This window comes from Ahaetulla prasina, chromosome 7 (genome assembly GCF_028640845.1).
Source record: "Ahaetulla prasina isolate Xishuangbanna chromosome 7, ASM2864084v1, whole genome shotgun sequence".
In the NCBI taxonomy this organism is placed as follows: Eukaryota; Metazoa; Chordata; class Lepidosauria; order Squamata; family Colubridae; genus Ahaetulla; species Ahaetulla prasina.
In genome coordinates, this window is record NC_080545.1 from 37,660,716 (window position 1) to 37,687,976 (window position 27,261).

The 27,261-nt window shown below is 41.6% G+C and overlaps 1 protein-coding gene across 18 annotated transcripts in view; it reads left to right on the forward strand.

Annotated features, from left to right (window-relative positions):
- Positions 1-27,261, forward strand: part of NRCAM (neuronal cell adhesion molecule) — a 328,107-nt gene that overhangs the window by 175,640 nt on the left and 125,206 nt on the right. For 13 of the 18 annotated variants that reach the window (XM_058191825.1, XM_058191808.1, XM_058191818.1 and 10 more), the window contains 6 exons: positions 3,488-3,570; positions 5,080-5,278; positions 6,441-6,458; positions 10,745-10,850; positions 15,745-15,950; positions 16,512-16,634. In XM_058191825.1, the coding sequence (XP_058047808.1) occupies positions 5,191-5,278; positions 6,441-6,458; positions 10,745-10,850; positions 15,745-15,950; positions 16,512-16,634 (541 nt within the window). In that variant the 5' untranslated portion in view covers positions 3,488-3,570; positions 5,080-5,190. The remainder of the gene's footprint in view (positions 1-3,487; positions 3,571-5,079; positions 5,279-6,440; positions 6,459-10,744; positions 10,851-15,744; positions 15,951-16,511; positions 16,635-27,261) is intronic. The other 5 variants (XM_058191813.1, XM_058191817.1, XM_058191815.1 and 2 more) reach the window with 1 other exon arrangement.

Here is a 27,261-nt window from a genome sequence, read left to right on the forward strand (position 1 = left end):
ATCTCTAAGGGACTGCCACAAAGAAGAGGAAGGTCAACCTATTCTCCAAAACAGCTGAAGGCAGGACAAGCAGCAGTGGATGGAAACTAATCAAGGAGAGAACCAACCTAGAACTAAGGACATTTCCTAATAGTTAGAATGATTAATCAATGGAACCACTTGCCTCTAGAAGTTGTGGGTATTCCAACACTGGAGGTTTTTAAGAGGCAACCCGATAATCATTTGTCTGAAATAGTATAGAGTTTTCTTCTTGAGCGAGGGATTGGACTAGAAGACCTCCAAGGTCACTTTTAACTCTGTTATTCTGTTAAGTCTGAAAGTACAATTCACCTGCCTATACAGCCTGATAGGGTGTACAGCCTAAACCAGGGTGGGTTGCTTCTGAGCCTCTTGCTTCACCTCCTGTGTATATATGAGACACATATTCTGGGAAATGTAAATAGTGTGCGTGCCCGTGTGCTACCAAGCTATATTTACCAGAATATGTATACCATTAGAGAATGTCTAAAACTAAGCAAATTCATGTCTACTTGACTTGGCAATTTCATCTGACATTAGTAACCTTACTTTTTACTAGCTCAGTGTTTTGTTTTGTTTTGTGTTTGCATTGTATGTGGTCTAATAACATTGAAGAGCTTTGGTGTTCTATGAGAATGTTGATCGGCAGCAGTTTTTAAAGCCTGTTGAAATAATGGATAGTGCTAAGGTAACAAAAGGATAAATACACAAATAATGATACTGGGTTGTTTCCAAAATGATGCCCATTTGTGTAGTTTTCACAATTTTGGGATGAATTATTTGTTATTTAACTTTTTAATATTTTGTATTCAAGAAACATTTTCAATATAGTATAATGCAACACTAACCTGAAGTTTTCTGTTAGAACACACATTAGAATACAAAGTATTACGTATGGACTTCGATGTCTAAAAATTTAATATGTATCTTCTGTCAAAACAACTATTTAAAATAAATGTACAATTTAAAGACAAAGTATATAAATGCTTAATGAACTAAAATATATGAAAAGACTTATTCCATTGATAAGAATTAAGAAACTGTATGTTATTACTAAGTAGGATTTGAAGATATTTCATTGTCTCTTATTTACATTTTATCTTGGAAATGCAAGATATGGTGTATCTTAAACTTTTTTTTAACTTAGGTAAGTATCATAAATTCAACTGTCTAGAAAATAGCAATAAATAATTAATATGTAAAAAAGCATAACAATTATGTTATTTTATAATCAGGAACATTCTAAAGAGTCTCTGTAAATCCTGGAACATACAGAATAGTACTGGGTGGTCTCTCTATTTAATCCTGACATTAAATGAACTTTCCATACCAAAATTAATTCTTTCCTAGATACATAGACAAAAAAAGCAATCCTATATGGTTTTTCAGTAACACCAAAGAGCTAATTGAAAGTGACTACCTATTTGATGTGCTGCCATGAATGGTGTCTTTCACTGCAGCAGCATAAAAATATGATAGACCAATCAATAAATAAAATTGTACAAATAATTGATGCTTTGTATATTTTTTCAGTTGTAGAAGTTATGCATATTGTATGCAATTGTTTTGCATATTGTAGAATATATTTTTAATGACCTTTACAGAAAAATAATGTATAATTATAATTTTCTTTATTTAGCAAATAAAAAACTGAAAGTAAAACAACTTATTCTGTTGCAATTTATTCTATTACAGTAGAATGGCTTATACTGGAAGGGGCAATGTCAGCCCCACTATAGGTAGTCCTCAACTTATAACCACAATTGAGCCCAAAATTTTATGTTGCTAAGTGAGAAATTTGTTAAGTGAGTTTTGACCCATTTTATGATTTTTCTTGCCACATTTGTTAATTGAATTGTTGCAGTTGTTAAATTAGTAACACAGTTAAGTGAATCTGTTTTCCCCATTGACTTTACTTGTTAAAAGTTTGCAAAAAGTATTCACATGATCCCGGACACTGCAACTATGAGTCAGTTGTCAGGCATCCAAATGTAAATCACATGGCCATGGCGATGCTGCAACAGTCATAAGTGTGAAAAATTGTTATTTTTTTCAGAGCTGTTGTAACTTCGAATGGTTTCTAAGCAAACTGTTGTAAGTTGAGGACTACCTGTATTTTAGATTGCTTTTGCTCTTCATAGCTATCCCTTGGAGGTAAGGCTGCACTACCCAGCCTTTTATAGACTAAACATGATAGTCCTCATGTCTCCACTCAGCATTCAGTGACATCTAAACAATATCAACTCAGTGTTCCTGCTTTAGTAAATCTCTGATCTCAGGAACCCAATGATATTCATGCTTCTCCTTTTCAGATAATTACTTCATAAATGCAACTTCTTTTCCTATTTTTGAACAACTTCTTTTTTTCTGATTTAATTTCTACTTTTCTTCTACTTTCAAATCTGCCTGAAATTCCGAACATTTTTTAAAATATTAATCTCTTCAGGGTGCATTTACAATGGGGATTTTATAAATTGCCTATTAGAAGAAGCCTTTACTGAGTTCTGCTTTCTGAATTAAATACACTGATTTCCTATCAATTTCTTGTTTTAAATCAGCTTGCATAAAGATTTTATGTATTCAAAACTGAAAACAGATCTTACTGAGGAAATATGTGGCTGTAATATTCAGAAATATTAGTGGTACAATACATTTTCAAATAGATAGCCAGGTTTTTGTGTAGTGCTTAAAGCATCAAGCTAGAAATCAGAAGATCTTGAGTTCTAGTCCCACCTGAAGCATGAAGCTATCTGGTGATTTTGGCCCAGTCACTTTCTCTCAACCCTAGAAAGGAGACAGATTTCTCCAGACAGTATCTGAGGTTCAGACACAATTGAAGAAAAGAAGAAGAAAAATCAAATTTGAATTGGATTGAAATGTTGCCTGGCAGATTAGAGGATCTGTTTCAAAAAATATCATTTTTCTTAAGAGCATACTTAATTGCATGTAGATTCTGCTTTCTGTCCAGCTTATCCTTTTCTTTCCTCCTCTAATTTTAATTATATGAATGTAAAAACTTTCTGGAAAAACAGAAAAAGAATGAAGACCCAGATATTCTGTAGGGCTAGGGCCAGGGTATTAATGGTTTGCTTAATGTAGGTAGGAATATTAATAGTACGAAGGATATAACATGGTGTTCATAAATCATATAAAGTATACATACACTATGGTTAATATGGTTTTGGAAGAGAAATAATGTTTAAGGATGGTAATGTAGAGACTGATCAGTATGATTATAACATGATGTAAAAAAATGAGAACCTTTTACATATTGGTGCATATGCACCAAGACAAATTCCTTGTGTGTCCAATCACACTTGGCCAATAAAATTCTATTCTATTCTATTCTATTAATCCAGTATTCTGATCTATGTCTTATTGTTTGAAGAATGCCTTTGTTCTTTTCTTCTGTATTCTATTAAATCATTTTGTCTTTTTATTTCCCTTTCTGAATAATATTTTTTAAAAGGAACTGAAAATGAAGAAATAAAATATTCTTAGAAAAATAAAAGTTACGCTGATGGACCCTGTGAAATAGAAAACTTCATTCCTGTAAGTAGGTGTAGTTGGGTTTTTTTTGTTATAGTTTCAAATAGAAGCAACTTGTGTTCTCTAGTCATTCTTAATGCTTAAGAATGGTATTAAGAATACTTAATGGTATTTCTTAATACCATGTTATTGTTAAACAAAGTGTTAATTATTTATAAACTGGTCCTCTGAGTAAATGTAAATAATATGATATGTTGATGCCTAAAATAACAGAGTAAAACCTATAAAAAAATTCAATTTCATACTCAGAAATAATTCCTAAATATTTTGTCTTCTTTTTGAAGAGCACTCAGAATTTCTGTCTCCACTTAGGAAAGCTGGGGACTAACTTCCCTAAACCAAAGCCATCCCTCATATATTGTTCTGTCTGGGACACGGGAATGTGTATTCTTTTTCAGCTAATAAAAAGGAAAATTAAATTAATTTTGAGAATATTCCTTGCTGTTTTGCTATATTGTTATCAAATAATGACTTCATATATCGTATTTTTCAGAGTATAAGGCACACTTCCTCCCCCAAAAGAGGGTGAAAATTTTGGTGCATCTTAAACACAGAATGTAGCCCCGCCGGCCCCCACCCTTTGGCCTCTCAAACAGAGTTTTTGGAGGCTGCAAATGAAGCCTCCCAAACAAAGAGCCTCTCACACAGCCTCCAAAAGCTCTGTTTGAGAGGCTGCCTTTGCAAAGAGATGCTCCTTTGCAAACTGAGCTTTTGGAGGCTGCAAATGCAGCCTCTCAAATGGAGAACCTCTCAAGCAGCCTCCAAAAGCTCCATTTGCAAAGGAGCTTCTCTTTGCAAAGGCAGCCTTTCAATCAAATGGAGTTTTTGGAGGGTGAAAAAGCAAGGCTCAGAGGCTAAAATGGCAACCTGGAACAGTTGCTGCCTTGCCGGACCGGTTCCATGCTTCCCCTGCTGTACTCATTGGATCACCCTGTGATGATCAGCTGCATTTTTGAAGCTGCATATCTGCCCCAATGAGGCACGTGCACGCTCACCACCAGCAAACCTGTTGCTAAAGTTCAGCTCTGGGAACAGCTGATTGGGCTTATTCCGGGAGGCGATCCACCCGCCAATCAGCTGCTTGTGCTGAATCAGGCTAATGTGTTGAAACTGACCAGGCTGTTTGCTGTTTGTTGCAAGGATGCTAGCCAGATGAATACTGGATGGATGCTAGTAGTCAGAGGCAGAATTTTTTTTTCTTATTTTCCTCCCCCAAAAATAAGGTGTATCTTCTACTCCAGAGCGTCTTATACTCAGAAAAATACAGTATTTCAAATTTGCCATCAGAATTTCTGCATTCAAATTTTGATACCTCTTTTAGGTAAAAGGTAAAATACTGTATTAGAATTGTATTTGGAGTCCCTGCATTTTACCTGTTATATTCTATATGTTGGTATTTGCTGATTTTTATGACAGATGAAACAGCCATAATATAGAATCATACTAATTAGTAATTCAAGTTAATTACAGCATTCACTTCTCTTTTTCTGTTTGACATTGCTTGTTTTCTAGGTTGCACAACTTTATACAAAATTAATAAAAACATTCCAGCAATCTTAAAGAACAGAAAGTTGACCTTGTAATAACCCTAGAGTGAGTTTCATGGTCCATCTTTGAATAAGAATGGATATTCACAGCATCTCTGGAAAACAAATACATTTGGTTCTTTTTTTATGCCAAATTATTACTGCATTGGATGTACCTCTTGATTGTAAGTACTAGCAATTCACAATCTATGGAAAGATACTGATTGAACAGATTGTTGTAAACAAGTACCTTAATAACCTAGAATAAATCTATATAACAATATAGCATTGCAAAGAATATGTGTGTGTACATACTCAAACACACATTTTCATTCCCCTTAGTTGCAGGAAATTCTAGTTCATTATAAAAGTTTATTTTTCCTTTTCACCCCAAATGTTCCATTAATAATTACCTTGTTATATATTTGCTATTTGAGCATGTAGAATATATCCAAAATAAACAATTAGCATTTTGATTACGTTAGCACTCATAATCTATTTAGTGACTTGACAGTGAAAAGAAGTATATTTAACAGAGTACAATTGAAAATATTTGAAAGACAATAATTATTGAGATTAGAAAAAAAAGGCTATATTCTAAAAATAATCAACAATACATACCAACTAGAGCAAGAACAGACACAGAGCCATTAAAATCTGTTCTGGTTTTACATGCAGTTCACATAATTATCTAAAATACTTATAACCCACTTTTTAGAGTATTTAAAATCCTCTGTTCAATTTCAAAGACTATCAGAAGAGAGTAGTAAAACATAAAATCTTGGCTGAAGTTTATGTTTTTATCACCTTAGCCAGAATTTATTTTTTAAGCCTATGACTTAAACACAGAATTATAATTTCCAGTGTAGCACGAACTAATGGTTCTCACTAAAATATTAATGAGGAATTCCTGTATTCAAACAGATGGTAATGAAATGGCACAATTAACAACAGGGCATTCCATCTCTGTTACTTATTCTTCTATTTAGTTCTGTATATTGATTGCTTTTTGTTTGCAGTGGACAAATTATGCCATCTATTAATTCCATTTCCATATCAGCCAAGGGCATATCAATGCTAATTATTCCATATAAGTTAGGAATAATATTTATAATTGACAATGGAACATTAAACAGATGTTCCAAATACTTGGTGTGAAAACTATGCTGATTCTTCACTGATAAAGTGACTTTGGTACCTGTTGTCACAAAAGATCTATAGTATGAATGCTTGTTCTTTCTTTATATCTTTTCTTTCTAGAATTTCATTACTTCTATCTTACTAACAAATAATTTTCTTTAATTCATGTTTACAATTCACTTCCTGAATCTGATACGTGGAAAAAAGCAAAACTTCTTGAAGAATGTAAGTTCTGTCCACAAGCCTACACAAAAAATTCTGTGTGTGATTTAATACAATTTTTAAGTGCTGAAACCATTTTAATGTGTTTTTAATATTCTGTACAGATGATAGTTTATAGAAACTATACACAAGAAAAAAATTGGCATGATTTTAAATATTGTTTAAATATTTATTTTTAATATTTAAAAGATACTATGTTTTCCCGAAAATATGACCTAACCTGAAAACAAGCCCTAGCCCGATTTTTACACCTGCACCTAAAATAAACCCTACCCCAAAAATAAGTTAAGTCCCACCCAACGTTTGGTTGTACAAGGTGGGGCAAGGTGCAGCCATAAAAACCAAACTAGGGTCGGGGTGGGGGGGTGTAGGATGAAAGGAGATGGTGGCAGCATGGACGCTTCTGGTGCTGATATGGCTGCCCCATGCACTCTGCACCTGCTTACCTGAGGGCCCCGCAGCCAGGCCATCAATGTCCTGACAACTGCCTGGTCTCGTGGCAATGGCTCCAAAAACCCATCTAGTATCCCACACGGCCACTGGCCTGCTTTTCCTTGCTCATGGCCACAATGGAGCCAGAGGCCAAGTGACACATGGGGTACTGGACAGGGTGCTGACACCGCCACAAGACAAGGCAGTTGTCTTAAAAAAAATAGTTCAGACCTTCTAACTTCTCACAAAACACAAAGATCTTGCAAAGTTGGAAGGTCTGAACTATTTTTTTTTTACTGTAGTCCCACAGACTACTTTTGTTGTCCTGCATGCAGCGGTGGAGAACAGAGTTGGAAAGCAGGTTAGTGAAGGGATGTGGCTGCCCCGGGGTGGGGTGGGGTGGAATGAGAGTATGGCATGGGTGGCCTGGCTGAAGGGCCCTCAGATAAGCTGGTATGGGGCATATGGGGCAGCTCTACACCCCCGCCTTGTGTGTGTGTGTGAGTGAGAGAGAGAGAGAAAGAGAGAGAGAGAGAGAGCACACCCCACTCAACAGATCAGACCAGCCTGGCAGGAGTGGGGTTGGTACCGAGCGGTGCCAAAAGCAGTTGAAATTATGGTGTTCAAGCCTTACAACTGCTTTTGACGCCACTCGGTTTCCCACCCCACTCCTGCCAGGCTGGTCTGGTCTAGTGGGTGGGATTGCCTTCCACCTTCTCTGCCACACCAGAAACGGGGATTGACTATCCCCCAAGCCCGGCCGCTGTCAAAGTAAATCCCAGGTGCTGCGCTGCAGTGGACAGACAAAAAGCACAGCTTTTGTCTGGAGAAGGAGGAGCGGGGAAGAGAAAGAGGGAAAGCGGCCAAGTGAGAAGCGCCCCGTCAGCCAGGCACTGAAGTAGAGAAGGAGACAGAAAGAGAGAGAGAGAGAGAGAGAGTGTCTTTATAATATAGTCTTTAAAACTCATACAAAAACACTTTTAAAAGCAACTTGGATTGAATGCATTTAAATAGAATAGAATAGAATAGAATAGAATAGAATAGAATAGAATAGAATAGAATAGAATAGAATAGAATAGAATAGAATATATTTTTTAATTGGCCAAGAGTGATTGGACAAAAGGAATTTGTCTTGGTGCATATGCTCTCAGTGTATATAAAACAAAAGATACCTTCATCAAGGTACAGCACTTACAACACTTAATGATAGTCATAGGGTACAAATTTAACACTTAATGATACAACACTTAATGATATGTGCACATTATTTAAGAAGGATTTAGAGAATTGATTGCATTTTGGAAAATGAAATCCAAAAGCATTTTTCGTATTTAAAATGCCTCTTGTTCATTAATTGTACAAGGTCTGATGCCAAAGCATGAGGAGAAAATGTTGCTGATGTTCCAGATAAATATTCATCTGTACACAAAGTGTGTTATTTGCTCAAGCTTTCTTCCTTTTGCTATTTTGATTGATGGGCATTTACAATTGGAATTTTGCTTTTCATAAACTCATATAAATGTATTATTATCTGTTTTAAGGTGTTAGACCAAGGAAAATAGGATACTTTTTTTACTTCTTTACTAAAGTAAAAAAACCTATTACATTTAACTGGATTTTCTTGTTTTTTTCTTTGAAAATGTTTTCTTTGAAAATGTTTCACTTCTTATCCAATAAACTTTTTCAATTCTAATAGAACCTTTTGAAAAAGAACCTTTGGGACAACCATGACCTGAATAATTGAGAATCTCCATAGAGTAAAAAAACTTATTACAAATAAACTGGATATTCTTGTTTTTTTCTTTGAAAATGTTTTCTTTGAAAATGTTTCACTTCTCATCCAAGAAACTTTTTCAATTCTAACAGAACTTTTTGAAAAAGAATCTTTGGAACAGCCATGACCTGAATAATTGAGAATCTCCATAGACATATTACAAATAAAATAAGAAATAGAGATATTTCTTAAAATGTAACACATTAAAGTTTTTTTTATTAAGCACAATACATATGGCATACATATGAATCTTACTAGCATATCAAAAGGCCATATAGCATAGCTGTATTTTAACAATAAGATGCATGCATCATATGATAAATACTCAAAAGAAATACTGTTTCTGCAGAAAAAGAAAAGGCTTAATAGTTTGCTTGCTTGGAATACCTGGTTCTTTCCTTGAGGAGAATAAAATGTTATCCATATGTTAGTAGCCCACTCTGGTTTACACAATCATCTTCTTGCTAGATATATTCCATAAATATGACATTTGCAATCATTGACTATTTAATTTACTTCCAAGTTCCAACCCCTGAGGTGATAAAATGGGCCTCATCACCCATATCTACTGCTGTTTCTACTTCCTGTAGACAGAGGACAGAGTAAAATTGGGACAGAAAAGCACTGGGAAAGCAGTAGCTTTTCTGTGCCACCTGAGATTGATTCCAATCCTTTTTTCCCCCCAAGCTGAAATTGTAGGGATTAGGAAATACTGACTGATTACCTTCTCTAAATGCCACTTAGATAATAATAGAAATTGTCATTAAATATTAGACTGTGGCAGGCTATAGTTTGTTATGTCATATTGTTCAAACCTTTTGGAAAAACACAATTGGGACAACCATGACCTGGATGATTGAGAATATCCATAGACAAAGAGTAAATACTTTTATCATAAGAATTAGTGCAAAATATGCCCTAGCGTGCCATGTGAACATGCACTTACTCTTAACTATTTAGCCCTTCCAGTTGATCATCAATATTTAGACATAGATCCTATCCTAGAAACTAGTCTGAATCCCTGGAATTTGGAATTGAGACAATAGGAACAGTCCTGAATAGTAATGAACTCTTCTGTCCTTTAAAGAGCCTTGCACTCTAAGCACAATCATTTTAAGAGGTCAGTTTTCATATCACAATTAACCTTCTCACATCAGAGCTTTTCTATATTAATATATTTAGTTATGATTAATTCATTTCACATATGACATCATGTGAAAACTTGCTGTTATATAAAACTACAATTCTTTTAATTCTCATGAATCGATTGCCAGTCTCATTAGAGATATTTACTAGATAGTTAAGAACAAATTGAGTCAAATAAATTCATTACCCAGAAAGATGCTAGCCTGGCATCTGATAATGCACTGAATTCCCTTAGTGTTGGGAACATTGATGAAAAATTCAGTGTATCTCCTAGAAGTAAACAGTATACACTGATGTTCTCTGTAACATAACAATCAGGCCAAGACCCTTGGGTATAATATTGAGCCAAGTTATTTTCATGATTTACTGGATAATTAAGAATAAATTTTGAATAAAGAAATACACAAACTAGCATTAGTTATTGCTTGACAAGGCAAGTAAGTACTGATTTTGGTTTATAAGAACAACTGTTTATAACATTGTGTGTGCTAGAATGATGATTGGTATAAACTGGTACCTTAGTTGAATTGCCTAAAATTTTATATGTAGAAAAAATAGTTTTACATGCATTAGAATGCAGTTCTACAGTCATGTAATGTTCATGTTCTTTTGAGAAGAGCTTATTCCCTTGTGGGTATAAGTATGATTTAAATATATTAAATGTTTGTAATTAACTTTACTATTATTTAACCAGTTTAGAGATATGGTTAATTTGTAGGATTAGGATTGCGGGGATTCAGGTTCAAGCCCATCTTTATCTTCTGGATAACTTTGGCTTAGTCACTTTCTCTCAACCAACTCACATCACACGATTGTTCTTGTGGATATAGGAAATATTCTGTTTGCCACTTTGAGCTCTTAAAGGGAAAGAAGAATTTAAAACCAGTAAATAAAAATGTATTTTTCCATTTTCTCTTTGATCATTTTCTTTAAAAAGTGTCACAGCCTCCAACAATAACACAGCAGTCTCCAAAAGATTATATTATTGACCCAAGAGAGAATATTGTAATACAGTGTGAAGCAAAAGGAAAACCATCTCCTACGTAAGTCCTAGCTTTGTATTCATTCATTGGTTTTTATAATATATCATACAGCCAAAGAAAAACATTATTGTTAAGTGATTACTGAATTGATTGTCTTGTATACATAAATATATTGTTTTTTTTAATAATGCAATCTTATATATGCCTGAAAAAAGTAGGTTTGGATAATCAGGTTTTCTCTCATTCCCATAACTGAGCCTTAATATCTAAATTTTATAAAAGTGACCCAATAATTTACAGATACAAAGATAAGTTTGATTCAAGACCAAATTACATCATGTAAATACTTAACTGGTGTTTTTAAATGGTTCTGTCAGAAGCTTCTCTCTGAAATTATTTCATTTTGACATTATTTCCTTTAAAAGTATTTCCTACATTTCACTTTACCTATGCCATCGTGTAGGAACATGGTGGCTCAGGGGCTAAGATGTTGATCTTGATGATCAAAAGGTCGGCAGTTCAGCAGTTTGAATCCCTAGTGCTACCATGTAACGGGGTGAGCTCCTGTTACTTGTCCCAGCTTCTGCCAATCTAGCCGTTCGAAAGCACGTAAAAAATGCAAGTAGAAAAAATAGGGACCACCTTCCGTTCCGTGCGCCTTTGGCGTTGAGTCATGCTGGTCACATGACCACGGAGACATTTTCGGACAGTGCTGGCTCCTCGGCTTTGAAACAGAGATGAGCACCACCTCCTAGAGTCGGGAACAACTAGCATGTATGTGTGAGGGGAACCTTTACCTTTACCTTTTTATGCCACAAAGAGCTATTAGGCTCTCTCCTTTGCTGTTTTCTTCTGCTGTGCTTTCAAGAGGGGCGGGCAGAAGAAAGGAAAGGAACAATAACATTGTTGGAATACTATGGAAAATGTGTGTGTGTATGCATGTGCACATGTGTATGCATCTGTGTGTGTGTGTGTGTGTGTGTGTTTGTACAAGAACGTCCTTTGTATTGATTTGTATTTTAAATAATTAACTTTCATAACCAGAACCATTGCTAAAAGCTCCTTATTTATACCCAGATCTAAGTGGCCAAAGTAGTTATGGTCTAACTAAATACATTAATGGAATATTGTATCTGCTGAATTCTTTTTTTTTTTTATTCAAAAAGTTTTACAGAAAATTTTCCCCCCCTTTCCCCCCACCTCCCCTCCCTCCTCCCTTCACAACCCCCCTCCCCCCCCGACTTCCCGGAACGAGCACAAGGTATAGTTAAAAATAAAACAAACATATGCTAAAAAATTTTCGTCCCAACTTAATTATACCCCTACAATCATCAATTCCTAACTTCCCCCGAAAACAATCAAAAATAATACATCATAATCATTCAAAAACAGTCTGATAACTCTTAGTCTGATATCTACTTTGAATATAGTCAATCCATTTTTTCCATTCCGTTAAGTATCTTTCTTGCGTATTGTCTTTCAAAAAGGCTGATATCTTCGCCATCTCAGCCAAACTGGCAACTTTCAATATCCATTCTTCTATTGTAGGTACTTCTTTTTTCTTCCAGTATTGTCCTATTAGTAATCTTGCTGCTTCTTTTCCATATTGCAATTCCATCCAAACAGGACTATGATCAGACAAACATCTTGGAAATATCTTAGTTTTCTTCACCTTAAAAAGCAAGTCATTAGAAATTAAAATAAAATCAATACGTGAGAAGGATTGATGCCTATCAGAGAAAAAAGTATAGTCTCTTTCCTCCAAATTCCGCAGTCTCCATACATCTCTCAACTCAAAATCTTCTATCATGTCAAAAAAGGATTTAGGCAGCTTTGCATGTGCGGGTATCTTCTTAGAAAAAGTTCTCTTGTCCTTTCGTGTATCTATTACTCCGTTCCAATCTCCCAATATAATACACGATTTATAATCCCATAGAATCAATTTATCATACAACATTCTATAAAAATTTTCTTGTTGCTGATTGGGTGCATATATACCAAACAAAAGGGTCTTTTTTGTTTCTATTGTAAGTTCAATAGCAATATATCTTCCGTGAATATCTGCCTCTATTAACTTGGCTGGTATATCTTTTCTCAAATTAACCACTATGCCATGTTTTTTCTCCAAAGCAGAGGCAATAAAAGGTTTACCTAACTTTGAGTTTATTAAGTACTTTTGATCTGATAGTTTAATATGCGTTTCTTGTAAGCAAATTACATCATTTCTAAATTGTTTCAAATAATGAAATATTTTTCTTCTCTTCTGAGCTGAATTCAAACCATTGACATTCCAGGTCAAGATTTTATTTGCCATTACTGGCCTGCTGAAGCTTTTGAGTGATCAGCTGAAGATTGTCCTCCCATATCTTCAGCCGTGCTCCTCCCACCGCTTCTGTAGCAGAATCCTGAACTTTACTTTGAATTTGTTGCTCCTTTTCTTTACGCTTAAGTGCTCCCCTCGTCAGTCTTTGTTCTTGTGGTTGTTCCTCAGATGGTAACATCACTGGAATCACCTCCGCTTCCACACCCATTTGAGTCTCTTGAATTCTTTTTTCTATTATTTCTACTTCAAGTTTCAGCACGGTGGAAAGAAAATCTTTGGCCTTAAGCACTGTATCAATACGATATCTCCTTCCTTGATAATACACTGCCAAACCAACTGGAACCTCCCATCTAAATTGAATCTGGTATTTCTTAAGTTCTTGTGTAAAAAATGTAAAGTCCTTTCTATCCCTTAACATCTTGGGAGGAATCTCTTTCAAAACCTTCAGCTCCTGTTCTCCTATTTTCAAATTTTTCTGAAATGCAACTTGCAAAATTTGATTTCTCACTGTTCTTTTCAGAAAATAAACCACAATGTCTCTAGGAAGTTTCTTCTGCCTAGCAATCCAGGAATTAACTCTATAAATTTTGTCAATTTGATAAGCAACCTCTTGTGGATCAAGTTCAATAAATTCAGCCAGAGCTTCTGATAATTTTTTTTTTAAATCTTCCTCTTTCTCCTCATTCAAGCCCCTAATTCTCAGAGCTCCTTCCATCATTCTATACTGCATCACCACCACTTGATCTTCATTTTTGTCCAATTTAATTTGCATTCCCCCCATTCTATTTTCTATTTGCTGATTTGACTGAGCAATTTCTTGCACCTCCTCCTCCACCACCTCCAGTCTTTTTGCCAAACCTTGGAAAGCCATCAAAATATCTTCTCTTATTTTTTTATTATTCTCTTTTATTTCCTCTCTTATTTTCTCATTATTATCCATTATCTCCTTAAACTTTTCTTCAAAGACTTTCCCTTGTTCTTTAATCAAATCTTCTAAAGCTGGTTCAGAACCCCTTCTACCCCCAGTCTTAGGTGGTTTAGTAGCCATTTCAGTTTTTAAAATTCACAAAATATAAGTCTAGAAACTTCTCTTTTCCCCTTTAAGTATAGGAGAGCTCACTTCACTTCATTAAAATCCACAGACAACATTTCTCAGCTTCTTAGTTACACAGGCTGTTTAGAATTCCATTCTTCACTTTCACTCCCTTTCAGGCGCCATCTTAAAGAGTCAGTTGAAACAAAGAAAAAAAGTTTCTCTTTTTAAAAGGGTAGAAGTCAGGAAATCAAAAATACTTGCAATCCAGTAATTGTTCACTCATGCTCATTCCGTCTGCTTATAGGAATCCATAAAGATAAGACAATTAGCAGAGATGGACACTTTCTTGTTTTCCTGCTTTTGCAGGCACGCACTGAAGTCGGAGCTTGGCAGGAATATTTATGGGACTCTCGACCCTCAGGGCTCTGCTTAATAAAAAACAAAGCCCCTGGGGAGGTCTACCACACCCCCGCAGCTCTTATCTTTCCCTTTCATCCAGGGAAAGAGATTAAAGCTGGCGTTTTCCTGGCTTTTACGAAGTTCAGTACTAAGCTCCTTAATTAGGAACTCAGCGAAGAAGGTGGCGCCACCGGAAGTCCGTATCTGCTGAATTCTTATATTCCATTTTCAGGAGGGGAGGGGATGGTTGAACTTACCATTTGATTCAGTATGTTGGACTAAGCTTGATCAAATTTGGTAGTATCACTATATGCATCATCCTGCTCTGATTGAATGTACAGTTAACTCATATAAAATTAATCTCTGTTAAGTCATATCTGGGATTCCAGCATTGGGGACATGCTTTCTTAAGTTGTTTTGTAATGTAGAGCAAATAAGCATAAACCCAAGTACATCTTAATGAGTTGGCTGCTGTATATGGAGAAAGCAGTTAATCAGGTCATACTGTATACTGTCCTATATGTCAAAATAATTACATAATATGATCAGTATTTTTAATTTTACTTTGCTAAACATATAGTATGCAAAAAAAATTCAAAGGTTTTCCATTTCGCAATCTATAAATAGCAGACAGTAAGTAGTGATTCTACTTACTTTAAAAATAAAGGAGTTAAGAAAATATAACTTCCTAATTAGTGTGGATACATTACAAATGTCAGTGGAGAAGACAAAGAAATTCTGAAAGGAATATATGAATTCCAGGAAAGAAGTTTGATGTCTTAGTAGAAAATCACAAAGTTTCTGAAGAGGCAAACTATTGTAATAATAAGAAGAATATAACATATTTCTTAAGAATTTTTACTCTTTAACTATTTCTGATATATATGAACCAGTTTATAAGCCTTCAATATATGGTAATCTGTGCATGGCCCATAATTTTTTGTTACTGGAGAAAATTAAAAGAAAATTAAAAAGGAAATAGAGGTAAGTGTTTTAAGAAAATTGTTATGTTTGCTTCTCACATTTTTAACTGGCTATCCAAATACTACTACTACTACTACTACTACTACTACTACTACTACTACTACTACTACTATAATATTTATGTTCATACTATTATAACTTGTACATTTTCTTAAAACACATGTATTTTTAATAAATAAATAATTTTTTCAGTGTTTTTATTTTATTGATAGCTTTTCATGGACACGTAATGGAACTCACTTTGATATAGATAGAGATCCACGAATAAGAATGAAGCCTCATTCAGGAACTCTTCTAATAAATATTATTAATGAAGAAAATGGAGGAAAAGCCGAATTATATGAAGGTGTTTATCAGTGTACAGCAAGGAATGTGCTTGGAGCAGCAATTTCCAATAATATTGTTATAAGAGCATCCCGTAAGTTTAATATTAATGAAACTTTAATTTCTTCTCAGTTCTTGCAAATAGTTTTCCCTCTATGTTTGAAATCCTTACTTTTGTGTAACAGTTTTTTTTTTTTAATTTATTTACATTTATATCCTGCCCTTCTCCGAAGACTCAGGGCGGCTTACAGTGTGTAAGGCAATAGTCTCATTCTACTTGTATATTTACAAAGTCAACTTATTGCCCCCCCCAACAGTCCTCATTTTACCTACCTTAAAAAGGTTGGAAGGCTGAGTCGACCTTGGGCCTGGTGGGATTCGAGCCTGCAGTAATTGCAGGCTGCTGTGTTTTAATAACAGACTATCTTACAGCCTGAGCCACCATGGCCCCTACAGCCTGAGCCACCACGGCCCCTACTAGGTTACATCACTCAGCAAAATCAAATTCTTACCTAAGAAAGAATATCGTTCTGTTTGTTAACTTGTATTTAAAAATTAAATATAATTTTCATTTTATCTGATATTTATGCTTTATTATAGTATTTTCCTGTCCTGGTTGTTTCTTTTAAATCTAAGACTATTTTTTTCCATGTAGGATCTCCTTTGTGGACTAAAGAAAAGCTAGTTCCAGTAAGAGTTACTGAAGGTCAATATGCAATTCTTCCCTGCAGGCCACCAGCAGGGTTACCACCACCTATAATATTTTGGATGGATAACTGTAAGTTACATTTGAAACTCATATGCAACTACAAAACTAAAATTATATTTTTGGTTTTTTTATTTCTGATGATCCATGATTATAGCTGTGATGGCTAACCTTTTTGTTGTGGTGTGCCGAAAGCGTGGGGAGCGTGGGGGGGTGTCGCATACATGTGTGCCCACACCCATAATGCAATGCCCCCCCGCACATGCACACGTGACCCACCCACTCCGTGCATGCGTGCCACAAACCCCTCACCCGTTTTGGGCTTGGGGGGTCATGTGCAGGGCGGGGGTCATGTGTGCATGTGCAGGGGGCAGGATCATGGTGCGCCCCCCGCGCCAAAGGGGAGACCGAGGGGCATCCACCCCACTCCACTCCACTATCTCTCAGCTTGCCTGTGGCCGCACAGAACAAGCACCAGCACAGGGCTTCTTGATTACCTGCCTTCCCCATGTATCTCACTTGACCTGCTGCTGGTGCCTACAAGCAGAACCTAGCTGTGCGCGGTTTGCTCCACTGCTCGGCTAGGAAGGGAGAGGGCGGAGCTGTGTGCAATGCCCACAAAACCTTTCCCACTCCTGCTGGGTTAATGTGCAGCTCCTTGCCGTCACTCTCGCTCCACCACCAGTTCAAAGAGCCCTCACTGCTTTTCCACAGAGAGCTTATTACTGTGCGCAGGTTTCCTTTTCATGGCAACCGGCTTAAGAGTGCTGGGTGTGGGAGAAGAGAGACACACATTTAAACTTAGTGAAAAGTGAAAAGACATGCACAGGAATTGAGAGGCTTTCCTCCCTTCCCTCCCCCCCCCTTCTTATTCTGCTCCTTTCTGGCCTGCACATCTGTCCAACACTTCCAGAGACCTGTTCTGTTTCCTTCCCCCCAATACTCCCAGCAAAGAGTCAGTCAGAGGCCTCCTTTTCTCCTTTTATTTACATAGATAGATGTCCTGGCCACGTCTACCCACGGGCCTGCCAAGTTTCTGGAGATAATGAGGAAATTATAGATAAGGCCAGAATTACTCACGAATATATTCTTCCCTCCATTGATACAGTTTGCCCGCGCAAATTCATTGCTTTGTCCAAGACAAAAAACCAGGAAGTCCCGCCTCCTATTTATAGTGTCTGCAGATGTCACTGCATGACAATTATTACTTGGCTTTATCCCAACGTTGCTTCTGCTGCGCGCGCCGGTCACGTCTGCACAGTCTTGCATCACCCCAAAACTGTTCTTGGGGCGTTGCCAAATCAGAAGAAGGCTCCAGAGAATCAGGCCTTGCCGGCCCCTCCTCCTCCCTTTGAGTGGGTGCCAGGGAGGGAGAGGGCTCAAGAGAAGCAGGGCTTGCCAGGTCTTCTCCCTCACTTTCTGAATCATCCGAGTCCAGGAGTCCGGGTCCAGGAACCTGGGTCACAACACTATCCCTCACCGCAGGGCCCTTCCCCCGGGGCTGACGATCGGGATGCGGTCAGGCTGGGTTCTGCTCATGGAAGGCCTGCACCAGGTCAGGGGCATGAACGTCGGAGGCATCTACCCAGGAGAAATCAGTCCCGTATCCCTTCCACGCGATCAAATATTGGAAACGACCCTTCAGCCAGCGGGAGTCTCGTACGCTGTGGACTTCGTATTCCTCCGACCCGTCCTCGGCGACAGTGACGGGTGCTGTTGGGCACCGAAGGGGACTCGGTGTGGCCTCAGGAACCAGAAGGGACCGGTGAAAGATGGATCGTGACAGGGTCAGTCGGTAGGCTACCGGGTTGATGACTGCCTCGACAGGGAACGGGCCGATGAATCGGTGGTCCAACTTCTTTACCGGGCGGTCAGACGGGAGGTGTTTGGTGGAGAGCCACATCCAGTCTCCAACCGCCAGCGGGGGCGTTGCCTGTCGGGAGCGGTCGGCGGATCGTTTGTAGTCCTCCTTTGCCCGATCCAGCTGCTGACGTACCAACTGTTGGACCGCATGCAATTCCGTCAGGAAGGTCTGTGTTTCGGGAACAGGAGAATCCAGTAGTGCCAGAGGGAAGAGCCGCGGATGGTACCCCACATTGGCAAAGAATGGGGTCATCTGAGTAGAGGTGTGCTGTGAGTTGTTAAAAGCAAACTCCGCCAGGGACAGGTAATCGGCCCAGTTGTCCTGTTGCTGGTTGATGAAGCAACGGAGATACCGTTCCAGGATACCGATGACCTTCTCTGTACCCCCGTCGGTCTCCGGATGGTGCGATGACGACAGACACACCTGCACCTCCAACGCTGCCATCAGGCTCTTCCAGAAGCGAGCTGTGAACTGAACTCCGCGGTCCGAAACCACCCTGTCCGGTAGACCATGGAGGCGGAAGATGTGCTGCAGAAAGAGACGAGTCATTTTTGCGGCTGTGGGCAGTCCGCGGCATGGGATGAAGTGTGCCATCTTGGTGAGCATGTCCTCCACCACCAGCACCGTGGTGAACCCAGAGGACGGCGGCAGGTCCATCAGGAAGTCCATGGAGATCGCCCCCCAGGGTCTGTCGGGTGTCGGCAAGGGCTGGAGGAGCCCGGGAGGGGCCCCCGTGGCGGACTTGGCTTGCCGGCACGGTACGCAGGATGTCACGTAGGCATGTACATCATGCCGCACTCGGGGCCACCAAAAGGTCCGTGTCACCAGGTGGAGGGTCTTGAAGAACCCAAAATGTCCTGCTGCAGGGTTGTCGTGGCACTGGGTCATGACGAGGGCTCGGAGTGGTCCTGTGGGCACATATAATCGCCCCCGAAACTTGAGTAAGTCCTTCTCCAAGGTCCAAGGAGACGCGGGGCCCACCTCCACTCTCCTTTGCTGCGACCAGGCATCCTGGCGCTGCGCCTCTCGCACCTGGGCCCGCAAGTCCACTGGTTCCCGTGCTGCGGCCAAGGCTTCTGCCGGCAGCACTGTCCGTGGAGGAAGGGGGTCCTTGGCGCAGAGGTACTCTGGCTTGCGGGACAGGGCATCCGCCCTCCGGTTGTGACCGCTGGGAATGTAGGTCACGCGGAAGTTGAACCGGGCAAAAAACAACGACAGCCGCTGGTTCAACTTCCGAGCTGTGATGAGGTGCTCGAGATTCCGATGGTCCGTTCGGACCTCCACCTGATGTCGGGCCCCCTCCAGATGGTGTCGCCAAGCCTCGAATGCAGCCTTGATAGCCAGCAACTCTTTTTCCCAGATGGTGTAGTTGCGCTCGGAAGGATTGAGTTTCCGGGAGTAGTAAGCGCAGGGAAAAAGTGTGCCGCCATTCGTCGGAGCCTGTAGCAGCACCGCTCCCAGAGCCACATTGGACGCGTCCGTTTCCACCACAAAAGGCCGGAGCGGGTCGGGATGCCTCAGGACGGGTTCCGTGACGAAGGCTTTCTTGAGGGCTGTGAATGCTTCTTGCTGCGGGGGACCCCACCGGAACGCAACCTTCTTCCTGAGGAGCTGGGTAAGTGGAGCCGTCAGTGTGGCAAAGCCCGGGATGAAGGTCCGGTAGTAGTTGGCGAAGCCCAGCAGGCGCTGAACATCCTTCACCCGACAAGGGGCTTCCCAGCTACACAAAGCTTCTACTTTGCATGGGTCCATGGCTATGCCCTCGGGTGAGATGATATGCCCGAGGAATTCTATGGAAGTCCAGAAGAAGACGCTTTTCTCCAGCTTCGCATTGAGTTGTTGCTCCCGCAAGCGTTGCAGAACCAGACCGACGTGTCGAAGGTGGCTTTCCCTGGACCGGGAGTAAATCAGGATGTCATTCAGGTAGATCCCGACGAACCGATCCAAGATGTCTCGGAACACGTCGTTCATGAAGTGCTGGAAAACGGCGGGAGCGTTGGTCAACCCAAATGGCATGACAGTGTATACGTAGTGTCCGTATCTGGTGCCGAATGCCGTCTTCCATTCGTCTCCTTCTCGCATCCGCACCAGGTTGTAGGCCCCCCGGAGATCGAGCTTGGTGAAGATCGTGGCCTCCCGCAACCTCTCCAGCAGCTCCGGGATGAGTGGCAGGGGGTAGCGATTCCGCACCGTAATGGCGTTTAGCCGGCGGTAATCACAGCACAGGCGCAAGTCCCCTGTCTTCTTCTTCACAAAGAGGACCGGGGCCAAGAGAGGGGACTTTGAAGGCCGGATGAACCCTCGGGTCAGATTTTTGTCCAGGAAGTCCCTGAGGGTGGCCAACTCGGGCTCCGACATGGAATACAGGCGTCCCACAGGCAGTGGTGCGTTGGGCAGAAGGTCCACGGGGCAATCGTAGGGCCAATGCGGGGGTAGTCGGTCCGCCTCCTTCTCGTTGAACACGTCAGCGAAGTCCGTCAGCTCAGGAGGCAAGGTGATGGCAGCGGTGGGGACGTTCTGGCCGGCACAGGTGTGGCGGATGTGGTCGACGCACTGCAGACTCGGGAAAGAGATGGCGTTCCGCGACCAGGCCACCTGAGGATCGTGGGTCCGAAGCCAGGCCAATCCAAGGACCAAGGGAAAATGAAGGTCCGCCGTGACATAAAACTGGATCGCCTCCTCATGGTCCCCAACAGCCAGGCGCAAAGGCTGGGTGGCAAATTTAATGGGGCCGGACACCAGTTCTCGTCCATCAATTGTCTCTACCCGCATCGGAGGGTCCACCGGAACCACGGGGACCGCAAATTGGGTCACAAAGGCCTGGTCCATAAAGTTTGTTGTGGCCCCTGAGTCCACCAGCGCATGCGCCTGGAGCCTGTCCGACTGGTTCCCCAACCATATCCGTGTGTCCAGAATCAGATGCCGAGGGGGCCCAGAGTCTACTTCCGCAACATCCAGTGGGGGCTTAGTACGTGCCCGACCTAGGGTTTCCCCGAGGTCGGGCCTGCTCCGTTTCCCGATTGGTTACACTGTGATTCGGGGACCGGCGTGCGTGCCTCACTTCACTTTCTGGGGCAAGAAGCGGCGAAGTGGCCGGGCTCCCCACAGTACAGGCACAATCCCCCTTGGCGCCTCCGATTCCGCTCCTGGGCTGTCAGGTGAGGTCTGGCCGCTCCCAACTCCATGGGCTCCTCCGCAGCAGTTACAAAACGTGGGGCGACCCAGGGTGCTGGTGGTGCAGGAAGTGGGGGTGCAGATGTTGACGGCGGGTCCCGGGGGGTGCGACGGGACGGTCGCCGTTGCAGACGGGCATCGAGGCGGAGACAAAGGGGCACCAAGTTCCTCCACCCGGGCCAGCTCGTCTTGCAATTCCTCTGAGAGTCCCTCCTGGAACGCGTCCACCAGCGCTGCATCATTCCAGTCAGAGTCCTGGCAGAAAAGACGAAATTCGGCGATGTACTCCTGCAGGGGGCGTTTCCCTTGACGGAGTTCCTTAAGGCGCCTGGTTGCCGTCAGCATTCGAACGGGGTCCTCGTACATGGTGCGCAGGTGCTGCCAAAAACGCTGTTGGTCCGCCAGCAGGGGGCTGTCCTGGAGCAAGAGGGGCGTGGCCCATCGAGCAGCCGAACCGGAAAGAAGGTTAATCACGAAGGCCACCTTAGCCCGGTCATCTGGGAAATCCTCTGGCCGCATAGCCATGTAGAGCTGGCACTGTCCCAAGAAGGTCGGGAACATATCAGGCTGCCCAGAAAACTTATCCGGCACGGTTATCGGGCACTTGCGACGAGGAGGAGGAGTGGGAGGACGGGGGGGGCTGCAGGCACATTCCCGGCAGCAAGTTGGCCTGCCAAGTGAGCCACTTGCTGCTGGAGCTGTTGATTAGCCGCTTGTAGCTGCTGTAACTGCTGCTGTACCTGCTGCTGGTCCATCTTTGGTGGAAGATGTTTTAGTCGGGGTCTTGGACAAAATGTTCTGTTTCCCTCCCCCCAATACTCCCAGAAAAGAGTCAGTCAGAGGCCTCCTTTTCTCCTTTTATTTACATAGATAGATGTCCTGGCCACGTCTACCCACGGGCCTGCCAAGTTTCTGGAGATAACGAGGAAATTATAGATAAGGCCAGAATTACTCACGAATTATTCTTCCCTCCATTGATACAGTTTATTTATTTATTTATTTATTTATTATTTATTTATTAAATTTTTATACCGCCCTTCTCCCGAAGGACTCAGGCAGAGTACAGCCAGAGTAAAATACAAAATATATAAAATTAAAACGGATTTAAAATATAAAATTGCTAAATGGCTCAGAATTAAAATGAATTTAAAATTTAAAATACTAATAAAACCCAATTTAAAATCAATCCATTTATGCCAGTCCCGCTTGAATGAATAAATATGTTTTTAGCTCACGACGGAAAGTCCGAAGATCAGGCACTTGACGTAGACCAGGGGGGAGTTCATTCCAGAGCGTCGATGCTCCCACAGAGAAAGCCCTACTCCTGGGGGCCGCCAGCCGACATTGTTTGGCGGACGGCACCCTGAGGAGACCCTCTCTATGAGAGCGTACGGGTCGGTGGGAGGCATAGGTAGCAGCAGGCGGTCTCGTAAGTACCCGGGTCCTAAGCCATGGAGCGCTTTAAAGGTGGTGACCAGAATCTTGAAGCGCACCCGAAAGACCACAGGAAGCCAGTGCAGACTGCGGAGCAGTGGTGTTACGTGGGAGCCACGAGCGGCTCCCATTACTACTCGCGCAGCTGCATTCTGGACTAACTGCAGCCTCCGGGTGCACCTCAAGGGCAGCCCCATGTAGAGAGCATTGCAGTAATCCAGCCGAGACGTAACCAGAGCGTGAGTGACTGTGCATAAAGCATCCCGGTCAAGGAACTGGCGGACCAAGCGGACTTGGTAAAAGGCCCTCCTAGTCTGCCCTTCCCACAGAAAGGTGGCGGAATGAAGCCCGCTTGAACTCCTGGAGAGGCCAGAGCCCTTGCAAGCCAAAGAGGAAGTGCCTTTTTCCGCTAATCCTCCGGGAACGGAACCCGCTTTTCTCTTCAGCTTCTCAGGCTTCTCAAGGAGCAAAAGGTCTGTGGGTAGCTTGGGGAGAAGAGGAGTGAGATTAGACGTGCCTGCAAGGGGCAGAAGGAGAGGGACTTGCCCAGCGCAGAGTTCCTGAATGGGAAGGGCCAGCTGGCCATCTTGAATGGAGAGAGATCCCTTCCCTCAACCCTAGCTCACCGGCAGGCCTTTCCCCCATTTTAAAAGAAGCAAAAACTGGAGAACCATCTCCTGATCACCCATGGGTAGGCATGGCCAACTCGACATCACTCACTCCCACCCAGTCACATGACACTCCTCCCAGTCATGCCTACCCAGGTTTTGTGTTTCTGTGAGAAACAGATCTCTCTCTCTCTTTCTCTCATCTCTCTCTCTCTCTCTGTCTCATCTCTCTCTCTCTCGTTTCTGCCTCTGTCTCTCTGTTATCTCTCTCTCTGTCTTTCTATTCTGTCTCTCTTTCTCTCTCTGTCTCTGTCTCTGTATCTATCGCTCTCTGTCTCTTTCTCTCGTGCGCGCATGTGTGTGTGTGTGTGTGTGTTCTCTCTTGAACCATTTCCAAAAACAGGCAAGGGTTGGGTTTTTTCCTTTTTTGCTGATGTTGTTCTTTCTTCTTCTTTGGGTGCTTTTTACCATATGATCTAAATCAAGAGTAATTTCATGTTCCCAGATAAATTAATGTCTTTCACCCCCCTGCTTTAGCTGCCTGTTGGATGAACCCACCACTGGCTGGCCCCGCCCCTCGCCTCCCATTCTAGTCACTCTTTGCCTGGCCTGAAAAGGTAAGGGCAATGGTGGGGGAGGAGAGACTTGCTCCATATTCCAGAGTGAGAACGAAGCACCCCCATATTTGCTGCGACTTGCTCTCCACCCTGAGACACTGGCCCGACCTGGCTGTGGCCAGTGCCACTGCTGTTCCCACCTCCATAGCCTGCCCGCTACTCTCGCAGCATTTTGCGCAGCAGAGTTAAATTTAGCACACTTCAAAATGGAGACGGCATCCCCTCTTCCTCCTGGAGCCCAGTACGATGCGGAGAATCATCTGCTCCGCAGGCGGTGTCTCAGTGGGGAGGGCAAGTCGTGCGTCTCCCCAAGCGACCCAGGTGTGTGCAGCACCAACAAGTGCCCGTGGGATGAGGCAAGTACAGGAGCGCTTCACTCCCACTCTGGAATATGGAGCCAGCCAGTGATGGGTTCAGCTGACAGGGAGCCACAGCAGGCAGATGAAAAAGCCTCTGGAGCTGTGGGTTGCTGACACCCAGTATAGATGTTGTTAATGTCTATGTATCTATTGATGGCTGATTTGTCAGAGTGCCAGGTTTCCTAAGAATTCCCTGACATTTTTGGACTTGGCTTGGTCTAGGATGGTCACATTTTCCCAATTGAAACTATGGTTAAATCTGTCCATATGTTGTGAAATTAAAGAATTTTCATCATGTCTTTTGAGTGCAATTGATGTTTGTGGATGCAGACTGCCAGTCTCCTGACTGTTTGTCCTACATAGTGGTTGTTGCAGTCCTTACATTGTATGTTGTAGAATAAATGACACCTGTTTTTTTTTCTGGGGTTGTTGGGTCTTTTGGTCTGCTTAGTCAGGATGTTTTGAAGGGCTTTAGTTGGCTTGTGTGTTATGCTGATTCCATATAGTTTTAGGAATAGATTGGGAATTTCTGAGATATTCTTGATATATGGCAGTGTAATTCTTTTTAGAGTTTGTGTTGGTTGTACTGTATTGGGTTGAGTGGTCAGAGACTTGTTGATAAAGTTGTGTGGGTATTCATTTTGTTGGAATATGTTGTATTGTATGTTGTCTTTCCTTTTGCTGCTGTTCCGGGTTGCTGTGTTTGAGCTCATTTAAATAAAGTCCTTAGGTAGCTTGTCTTGTGGGAGGTTGGATTGTTGCTTTGGTAGTGGAGCACTAGTTAGTATGGGTGGTTTTTCTGTAGATTTGCATTTCTAGTTTGCCATTGTGATCTCCGCTAATCAGGATGTCCAGGAAGGGTAGCAAGTTCTTGTTTTCTTTTTCTCTAGTAAACTGGATTCCTTTAAAAATGTTGATGATTCTGTGGGTGTTCTCTAATGGGTCCTTTTTTATTATGGTGAAGGTATTGTCTACATATCTGATCCATATTTATGGTTGTATTTGTGGAGATGCTATGGCTTCTAGACATTGCATGACGATCCCCGCTATAAGTTCTGAAAGTGGTGATCCTATAGGTATCCCTTTAATTTGTTGGTAAATTTGTCCATCAAGTTGGAAATACGTAGTTAAGCAGAGATTTATGAGATCCATAATCCTAGGTGTTTCAATCTTTGTGTATTTGATTAAGTCAGATATGCTATGGAGCAATGCTGTCATGGATGCTTTGGCTAATTCTGTATCTTTAGACGTGAACAGGGCTGTGATATCAAATGAGACCATGATTTCATCCTCAGCAATAATCACATCCCCGACTGTTTGAAGACACTGTGGTGGAGAGTTAATGGAGTGTTTGCTTCCTCTTGTGAGGTGCCCAAGCTTTTTTATTAATTCTTTGCAATGTTGTATGTAGGGGTCCCTGGTAGTGATATGATTGGATGGAGGGGTATGTGGCATCTGTAGAAAATTGGGAGGATGCATCTGCTGCTTCTCATCCGCCACTGTTCCTCTTTCATAATTTGGCCTTTCTTAGTGAGGTCACTGCGCGTTCTCTTGATGTGGTTGTTTAGTTTTGTATCCGGTTAGTGTTGACTGGGATGTAGGTTTGTTTGTCCTCCAGTATTTGCTTTTTGCAGGTATTGTGCTCTGTCCATAATAACATGGTCAGCCTTTGTCTTCAGGTAGGATGATGATGGTCTGGTCTTTTTTTTAGGTTTCTGAGGATTGCTTTGTCTTCTCTTGTAAGTTGATTCTCTTCTTGTCTTCTTCTGATCTGTGGAATGATGCTTTGTCTAATGTTTTCTTGGACTTCTGTGGTGAGTTTAGTGATTTTAAATGCCCCTTCTAGGACTGCAAAAAATTCTAAGTGATTGACATCATCTGTATTATGGTTGAGTAATTTTTGTAAGATCCTTTGTTCTGCAGTGGATAGTGGGTGGCTGGACATGTTGACCACCCATTCAAGTGCTAGTATTTCTTTGGTTCTTGAACTGAGTTTAAGGAGTTTGTTGTGTAGTTTGGATTTTCTTTTCCCAGCATGTCTATGGAATATATTCATGATGGTAGTGGCCAGACTCCCTGTGCTCTGATGTGACGGTCTGTTCCGACTGTTCTTGGAGGTTTGCTATGGTGTGCAGATATTTTTTTAATCTGAAATGTGCATCTGTGATCATGAACCATATAATTTTTTGCCCACTTTTCTTGGGCTATTTTCCATCTAGCTGTGCAGTTGATTGGAGGTTTTTACCTAACACTGGTAGGTAAAGCATGCTGTCATAGGCATTCATGCAGGAAGAAAAGCTGTTCTTTCGTGGGAAGTGTGCCTGAAGGCAAATTTTTCCCATTTACATTCTGTCTGAAGCATTTGACACCCATGTGGAGTATTAATAAAGGACAATATTTGTAGCTCAGGGTTGACATGAGGGGTCCTTAGTGCTCTCTGAGCTTATTTGCTTTCTTGCAGATGTTTCATTGCCCAAACTGGATAACATTATCAGTGCTAGTGAGGAGTGCTACTTGCTGTCAGTTTATATTCTAGTGGCTTGATTGTTTAGAATCAAGTAAACTATATCCCAATCAAGAAACTGTGAAAGAGCCAACAGCTAACCAGCCCAACCAAAGAATCTCTGAGATCACCCCCACCAC